Source organism: Corticium candelabrum, chromosome 1, assembly GCF_963422355.1.
Source record: "Corticium candelabrum chromosome 1, ooCorCand1.1, whole genome shotgun sequence".
NCBI lineage: Eukaryota > Metazoa > Porifera > Homoscleromorpha > Homosclerophorida > Plakinidae > Corticium > Corticium candelabrum.
In genome coordinates this window covers 3,075,952-3,085,090 of record NC_085085.1, presented here as the reverse complement: position 1 = coordinate 3,085,090, position 9,139 = coordinate 3,075,952, and the positions used below count along the sequence as shown (strand labels likewise).

General features: G+C 42.2%; 1 protein-coding gene across 1 annotated transcript; it reads right to left on the bottom strand.

Moving 5' to 3' along the window:
• Positions 1-1,615: 1,615 nt before the first annotated feature.
• On the bottom strand, positions 1,616-2,939 carry LOC134198365 (uncharacterized). Its single transcript, XM_062667778.1, has one exon. The coding sequence runs from the start codon at positions 2,732-2,734 to the stop codon at positions 1,616-1,618; it is 1,119 nt and encodes a 372-aa protein (XP_062523762.1). The 5' UTR covers positions 2,735-2,939.
• Positions 2,940-9,139: the final 6,200 nt, after the last annotated feature.

The window sequence follows — 9,139 nt, the reverse complement described above, 5'->3', positions numbered from 1 at the left end:
TATTGATATCAGACTAGGTAGTTTTGACCTTCCACATATCCTAGGTAAGTTTGTAGGTTTTCATTTTGTGGCTTAGTGTTGCCAGATCTAGTAGCAGTGAAGACAGTCAAATTCTGACTGGATTACTAATGTCGCTGATATTGACATTCCACCTACTTTGTTCGCTCTCATTTCATACCCTATTTTGGCCAGATGTAGTAGCAGTGAAAACAGCTAGATTGTCGGTGGATTAATAATGTCTAGATCTAGTGTGAGTGAACATAATCACGTGTTTACTGGACTGGATATACATGTTCACTCCATGCACATAGTGCGCATTTCTAGCACGTTACAGTCAACGTAAATAGGCTCAAAACTTTAACAAGGTACTCGATAATTGCTTAACTCGTCGAGTAGCTGCGCTTGTCGAATTCACGCATCTCTTGCTAGTGAAACGTATCTCTTGTGTTTTTTCTGTACCAGCACGAGAGAACGATTTTTGCACGAATGGCGCTCCATAGCGTCAGGGCACTTTCCTGATCCAACAAAAGATCGACTCGTATACCTCGAATTTGTGGACATGATGGGAGGAACCTTGTAGGTGCTAACAGGTTCGTAGGTGAATCGTGGTGATACACAACAGAACATGGTTTTGATTGCGGCCCAAAATACCAGCTTGTGAGGCAACCATTCAGGTATCTAGTCCAGCTGTTACTCAGACCCAGTCGCATTCTGTGGCGGAGAAAGATACGTCCACAATTAGCTAAGATACACCCCTGTTTGGGTTGTTCACAGACGTTATCCCGTATATTTCGCTAGTGCGCTAGAAGATGTTGTGCGATTCTAGTCGTACAGGTATTGTTCTCAAGCCTAGCTAGACATTGGTGCGTACATCGGACAAGTTTCCCTCTCTCCGTTGCAGGTTACAAGAGAAACAGCGTTTGTAACTCCAACTACCGGGGAGTGTCCACAATTAGGTATACCTACCCTAAACATATACTTGTGTAGTCAGTAATTAGTTAATTAACTACATAAAACATTTAGCGGTTTTTCACAAACGTGGCGTCTAAACACAAGAGGCGGTTATTCAACAAGGGCGTTTAATAGTAACTTTTCTCGCGTCCGGATCTCTTATGCTATTCAAACCCTATCTACGGTACCGCAATGAAATGTCGTAGATCATTGATATCGGGAGGATAGTTGTGTGTGTGTGTGTGTGTGTGTGTGTGTGTGTGTGTGTGTGTGTGTGTGTGTGTGTGTGTGTGTGTATGTGTGTGTGTGTTTGTGACAGAGAATTAGTGATCAAGATTGTAATCATTAATTAGTGACGAAGATGGCACGCCCTACGGATTGTGTAAATCCATCCCAGTGAACATATAATTAGCGAACACCACGTATTACTAAGTGTATTTTATTGAATTTCAACAGCACTTAATATGCTAGATGTATGCATGCGCATGTAATAATATCAAACAGCACACATACCCATCAGATACCATGCATGCAATAATTCATAGTATACATTAGCTACTAGTCAACAAAGCTTGCATAAGCGGTAATTAGCAAAATAAGATATCTTAGTCAAATCAGCTATATGGTTGCAACGGCCACTCCATCGACAGCAGATATTATTGTCTTAGGTAGCTTCCCTTGAATCATTAACAGACGGTAGAAGTCTGCTTTGTTCAGAACTCCAGACGGAAGTATCTTCAGTATTCCAATCATCTTCATCGCGGTGAACGTCATTGTAGTTGGAACTGTTTCGTCTTGGAGATAGGTAGCATTTTATTCGTCTCCAATATCTGCGAATTGAATGCGAAAAGCTCTTTCCTGCAAAGGTGTAGATGAGAGGATTCACTACTGGACTGATTGAGATGAGAAGAATATTTGCTGTAGTCGAATCGTTGCTCCAAGACTTACTGACATCAATTATTGACGTCCAATGTAGTACAGTGACAGGAATCCAACATAAAGCGTTTAGAAGAACAATTACACTCAAACGCCATTGAAGTTTGTGTCTGTCAGATTCTTGTGTTACGTTTGCTATAAAAGCTTGTCTACGGAGAGTTAGGCACAACACTATGTAGAAAACGACACATCCAAGAGTAATAATAGTGTTACTAATCGCTATCAATCCTCCAAAGTAAGAAACGATCCAATGGGAGAATTTGCACTTGCCAAATATAGACTCTTTGGCTGACCCTGTGGAACTTCGACAGTAAGAGAGGCCATTTGACTGTATCCAAGCACATCGTATGTAAACCTGAGTTTGTTCAATAGGACTTGTAAAATTATTGTAGTCCCAAACTTTGGTATAATCATAATACGCGAGAGCGGCGAAGTAAGTAACAGCAATTACGACCAAAACTTGGAAAGTGATTATAATGAGCAAATTTCGTTTGCGAACTAGTGAACAGCAACTACGAGAAGACCATTCGGTCACTGCGTCAAATGAATAATCTGCAATATTGAACGTTGCCCACTGAGCTATGAAGCAAGAGAAAAAGGACAGACATCCGCTCGCAATGCATACGTGACCACTCGTAGAAGAGATCTGTCCCAAAGTCTTCTTTTGCCCTTGATAAGATTCAGCCACCAGAGTCTCCAGAAGAAGCAAGTGAACACAATACAAGAAGTCTGAAACTGCCAGCATGATAATGAGGATTGACAATAGAGAAGTTCTCTGATCTCTTTTCTGTGCAAGTCTCCACACCACAACCAATACGTTGCCAATAGTTCCCATTGAAACGAACATCCAAAGAACTTTATAAAAAACTTTACTGGAAAGAACTATATAGACATCAAATAGATTAACTCTGTAGCTACTATCACTTTGATAGAGAGAATATTAAAAGTTGCTTTCTGTCTTACTGTCGTTATGTCCCCGGTCTAAAGTCTGCTCGATTGTTGGAGAGGACGTTGGAACTGCGGTTAATAGATAAGGAATTGAAGAGCAGAGATGGGGGGTGTTAATTCCGACTAGTGAAATAGACGGTTCCAGTTTAGCTATGAACTTAGGTTCAAAGGTTCTACCAATGCCTCAACTACATAAGCTTGCTAGCTACAGCTGTTTTACTTATCAATCCATAGTTTAAAGTACGTCCCCGTTAGCTTTCAAGTAGTGGGCGTTATAGCGGTGGATTCGAAGTTATCAGACACCTGGTGTATGCAAGAGGAGGGCAGGGCCAAGCGCGTGTCGTTACTGGAAGTTAAAAATTGTGTCGTAATAAAGAACCAATCACAGTATTCATTAACTGATTTGGAACCTCCTCCTTGTGAGCTTTCCAATGATGTTGAAATCAACCTGCTACGACGTCCACTTAAGAGATACGGGTCTTTCCCACGTTCTCTCTAATATTCGAACAGACTTTTAGTAATTAGTACTGGTGCCTCGATAGTACTTTCATTATCAACAAGAAAGGTGCTTGTACCTTTACCCTCTTCAGTCATGGCTACAAATCAAGTTGTGGTCAAAGCTGAAACTGTCACAAGTTGACACTTGAGACGATCTCTAGACGTCGATGTTATCAACGTAGAGCTAAAAAACAACACGGTTGCTTTTCCAAACGTTAGCACGTGCGCGGACTGGTGTCGTCTCACGTGGTTCCGGGTGAAGAGCCGAGCAATGAGCACGTGTGCGCGGACTGAGACACAACGCACGCGGTTCCGAGTAACAACAGTCGTTATTACAACTAGTTCAACTAGCAACCGACCACTAACTCTCTACAACGACTCTAATAGTACCTAGACATATACAATAGCAACTGCTCAGCTGCAACGACGACTCTGTGATGTACGCGTGTCCGCTTTATACCAGCCTGTGAGGCTTACTGAGTCAGAGTCATGTGAGGTGTACTAATTAGCTAAGTCATATGAGTTTTCTAGGTCATGTGAAGTGTTCTCGTAATGTGAGGTGCATTCACCTGTACAGTACTCGATCACGTGAGTTGGTGTCATCTCCGGGTTGAGTGCTATTTACTCTATAGATTACATCTTGTGTACACGCTCTACTATTCCCAGTAAGTGTTAACTCGGAAGTGAGGAATGAAGTATAGGTCACACCAGGAGAGCTCACTAGCCTAGTGTTACATTCAATGATTGGTGTTTCTCCGTTGATGTTGACAGACTCCCTGGTGAGAAGCGACATTGCCCAGAGAAATCGATGTCGCAAACGATGTCAGAGTCTCTCGTACATAAACTTCCGGATGACTGTGGAGAAACCCAGTTCGTGGGCGAGTACGTGCTGCATCAGTAGTGTATTGTAGAGTTCACTGTCTTGCTATGATGGCTCTATTAATCTCCCTTCCTTGTGTGTCAAGTAGCAGTCTGGCTTCCACTGCTTCTCCTTCAGAGGAAGTCGATTGTAGCTGAGGTAGACGTTGGGAGAGTGTATGGAAACTCAAGTACACATGAGATTTATGAAATATTAGGAAACCATTTTAAGCCAGAGCTAAATTTCAGATTCCCAGTAACAAACTATGCGGGCAGGTCAAGAACTTTCCAGATCAGTTGGCTTGAGAAATATCATGGACTTGTGTATTCACCATCAAGACAAGGAACGTTTTGTGTTTAGTGCTGTGTATTTGGTGAACACGGCCTTGGACAACTTGTTATTAAGCCAATGACTGACATGGCTCATGCACATCAGAAGCTTGCAGAGCACTTCGGTACAAAGGAAAAAGCAAGCAAGGAATCACACCTGAATGCAAAGAAGAGGGCCTTGACCTTTCTTCAACTCATGGAAAGCAAACGTCTAGATGTTCATTCTCAAATGTGCACAGGAGTAGCAGAGAGAATTGAAAAGAATAGGCAAATTGTGAAAAGCCTAGTGAAGTGTATTCTTATTTGTGGACGACAGAACCTTGCTCTACGAGGCCACAGGGATGATTCACAATATCTAAATGGGAAAACGAATCCTGTCAATTTCTAATCTCTTATTGATTTCAGGGTTGATGCAGGAGACCGGGCTCTTAGAAATCATTTCACCTCATCTGGGAAGAATTGTACATACAGATCAAAGACAATACAGAATGAAATGATTGATGTGGTCAAAGACTACATTACAGCAAAGCTAAGTAGAGAGTTCAGGGATGCTGGTGTGTTTTCTGTGATTGCTGATGAGAAGACTGATCACGCAAATGAGGAGCAACTTGGTGTTTGCCTGCGATTCGTAGGTAAGGAGAGCTATAATAATGACTCATAAACCTTGGAAATAGCCAAAGAACTCACTTTTGCTCAATAGTGTGCTGACGTACTTTTAATAAATATGTTCTTTTAGATTCAAGCCATAACATCAGGGAGATCTTTATGGGATTCATCAATGTTACTGGCAAAAACAGAGGCCAAGATTTGGCTTCAGTCATCAAGGATGCCATTAAATGAATTTCTATACAGTTGCTAATTACTTATATATGTAAAAGGTTCGGGTAGATTGATATAGACCTAGCTAGCTGAATTACCTACTTGCATTGTTTCCTTAGAACGACACCGAAACCATAATGTTTTGAATACATGGCCCCTATGAAGATTGGTATAGGCGAGTCTATGGCACGTGCAGTCAAGATCAAACCGTTTCAACATCCTCAGTTAAATTGATTGAAGTTGTCTTCTTTCATAGTACTCTTTATACTGTAGTCTAGAAGCTAGGATGCTTCTTGTTAAGCTGTGCAAGTGTACTGCAATTTTTCACATTTCATTTGGCATGTTTCCCAATACGTGTATATTTTTGTTTTGAAGGGCGTGTACAATTAGAGATAGTTCCGCCTTATTATTCACTGGGATGCATTGTCAGCTGACGCTCCGTTTGGCTCTGTTTTGGCTCACTGAAGAGAATTTGTTTAGTAGCACTGTCAAACATGTCTAAAGAGTGCACCTGGGCTAGTTGTTTGTTCTTGCTCAGTTTGTGTTGGAGTAGGGTTTGCGCCTTATGTGCATATGTAGATAAATTTGACACTAATATGCTTGTTCTTTGCATTAGATGTTTGTAAGGCCAGAATTGAGCTTGTGCAAGTTCTTTTTGATGACACTGAAGACAAGCAGCCCAACATAACTTGCACAAACATGGATATCACAGGGCTACTGCATAGGAGCCAAATATGTGGGAAGTGGCCATCGGCCCTGCAAACTTGTTGTTTATGGGATTCTGATTTTGAAGCAGTGTGCAGTTGTGCTTCTGCTTGCACTGTAACTGCCCATTGTTGTGCAGTTGTTGTGACTTCTGTGGGCCGGTACTGCTGCATCCAGAAACTGATCGGTCATGTTCGGACCAAAGCAGCAAAACACACCAGGATGTGCATTGTAGACTTGACGTCTTCTAAACATTTGAGCTGCAACAAATCTGTTGTGATTTGTGTAACTGCAGGTTGCATTGCTTGTGATCAAGAAACAGTGTCAGGTGAGTTGAATTGCGATGTGTGTTGGGTATCTCACCTTTCCATTTACCATTTGATTAGAAACTGATCATGCAGAAGTGAAACACGAGCCATTGTCTCTACCGCCACTATTGGTAAATCGCTTCGATGGCTTAAAATCTGTTACCGTGGTGCCAGGCTCTGGAATTGGTCAGACAGAGAGCATGCTTTCACACATACTACTTGGTCTGCTGATTGCAATTTCTTTGGGAATGACTACAATTTGGTTGACATTCTTACTGATGTACCTGCATCGTAGATGGTGGCAGGCAAGACAGCACAATACATGTAGACAGATATGTACATGTCATTCATGTACACATGTAGACAAGGTGTAGTACCGTTGCCTATAGATAGCCAAGTGACCAAATGCACATGCATATAACATGTTGACTGCATGTACTTGCAGAGCAATATCTGCATGCACGAAATTAAGATTGTCCAACTACATATTAATTTATCAGTTCGGACGTTTGGACTTTAATGAGCACTGCCAGTAGTCTGGAATACGTGAAGCTTCCTATTTATGAAACGTTGTCAAGAATAGAGAGACAGTGGGATCAGTGACCGATCAATTGCAGTTGCAAGTATGATGAGGGTCATACCAATGAAACTGCAAACTTTAATTAGAATTTGACCATGAGAGAAGAAATATTTACCGTCGGTGGCCGTGCACACTTGTGACCGCAATAATTTACTTGTTGAGTACTGCAGTTATTCCATGGAATCGAGGGAGTAAACTATACTGTCGACCGTATTGATTCGTGCTGCTAGTAATCTGTAGATCGTTTTTATGCAATGGTTAGAGTGTTATCCGATTGGAAAAAACGTCTTCATTCAAGAAATGTTTCAGCATAGGTACAGAGTGATAAACCGAGCTGCACGTGACCTCATATCCGATATTAAAAGGTGGAGTTTGGACATGTAACAGTGCCGAGGGCAAACCTATGACGAGCTTCCAATATGTCTGGCCATATCAACGGTACTGCAGCTATTATTCAGAGAGACTACCCTTTGGCAACATACGTTCATTGCGCCAGTCACTGGTAAGAAGTTAACTATTGTTATATTTTAGTCCAACCACAACCACGCTGTCGCTCCCTTTAGTGTAGACATGTGAAATCAAAGTATTTTCGGTTTCTCTTACAGCTTAAATCTTTCTTTGAGTCAGTGCTCAAAGCAACAGTTGGTGAGAAACAGGGTAGACAGCGCTAAAAAGATAGTCCTGTTTTACAACTATTCTCCAAAGAGCAACCAGAAGTTGCAGGAATGGGTACAATGTGTGTGCTCAGAGTCTCAAAGGACCAAGTTGTTGGACATCTGTCCAACGAGATTTACAGAAAGACACGACGCATTGCAATTGCTCTGTGAACTGTACCCTGCTATTGAGCAGTCCCTTTGCGAAATGGCGAATGACAAGTTGTTTAACCGAGACACTAATGTCCAGTCCCAAGGTCCTCATGCGGTCATTACAAAATTTCAGTTCATAGTTACTTTACTGAAAGAGAAGAACTGTATGGGATACACCAAGGCGCTCAGTATTAGTCTTTAAGGAAGGGCACAAGACGTTGTTAGGGCATACAGGAGTGTAGACGACGTAAGAACAGCGTTAGAAGAGGTACGGTCTAGAGTGAGTGGAGACTTTTCGAGCTGGTACAAGGAGGCATGTGAAATTGCAGCAGCGGCGAAAGTGGATCCTTCTCTATCAAGAGTGTGCAATCGGCAAAGAAACAGAGGCAACGTTCCCGCCGAAACTCCGGAAGAGTACTACAGATCATCGTTGGGGACACCCTATTTAGAAGAGCTCGTGGCTCAGCTGCAAGCTAGGTTTTCTTCACTAGGTAAGATGTGTGCTCAAGGACTTCACTTGATCCCGTCTATCATTTGCCAAGATCGTGAACGAGAACTGCGACTTCAGGAAAAGATTCAACGGTTTGTGCGTACCTACCTGCTTGACCTTGCAAGCCCATTGGGTGTCAACGTTGAACTCGCTCTTTGGGAGAGAAAATGGAGACGACTACTTACCAAACATCCGTCCATTGCCCAAGACACATTGAAATCATGCATTGAACAGGATTATCCCAACGTTTATGCGCTCTTGAAGGTTCTATGTACCATTGGCGTTACCTCATGTGAAGCAGAGAGGGCAAACAGTGAGCTGACATACCTCAAGACGTACCTAACACACAGAGCCGCATGAATGGATTAGCTCTGATGCATGTTCATTACGGATTAGACATCGATCTAGAAGATGTTGTAGATATGTTTAAAATTTGCTAGACGACACCCTAGAAAACTAAAATTGACAAACATTGTCGACTCTAATGGAGTGTAGACTAGTTTATGTTTGTGTGTGTGTGTCCTTGTGTGAGCATTGAAGCATTGTTCTTTTGCGCCATCGTTTGACGAAATGTCTAAACTTAGGTGACCTACAGTACAAGTCCCGTGACTGTGTTCGGAGTCCCGGTTTCTGTCAAAATTGGGACACCCCCAAACTTTTTCCTGCATCCGCCCCTGATTCCGGTGTTTTCTGATTCAGTTTTGTTCTGGATAGAGTTGGATATTCTGCCAAGTCAAAACAGAAATGAAACAAACGTAAGTCGACGACTGCTCGATCTTTTCGGTCCTCTGTATGGGTTTGGTTGGTTGATATGTTCGATTACTTCTCATGCAGGTTTCTTCCAAGAACTACGGATACTATTACACAGTAGGTAGGTAACAGTACGCATGCAGTGACGTCTGCAAGGAAT

Coding starts and splice junctions, on each gene's coding strand:
- LOC134198365 (XM_062667778.1), bottom strand. CDS start 2,734: ATGTTCGTTTCAATGGGAACTATTGGCAACGTATTGGTTGTGGTGTGG.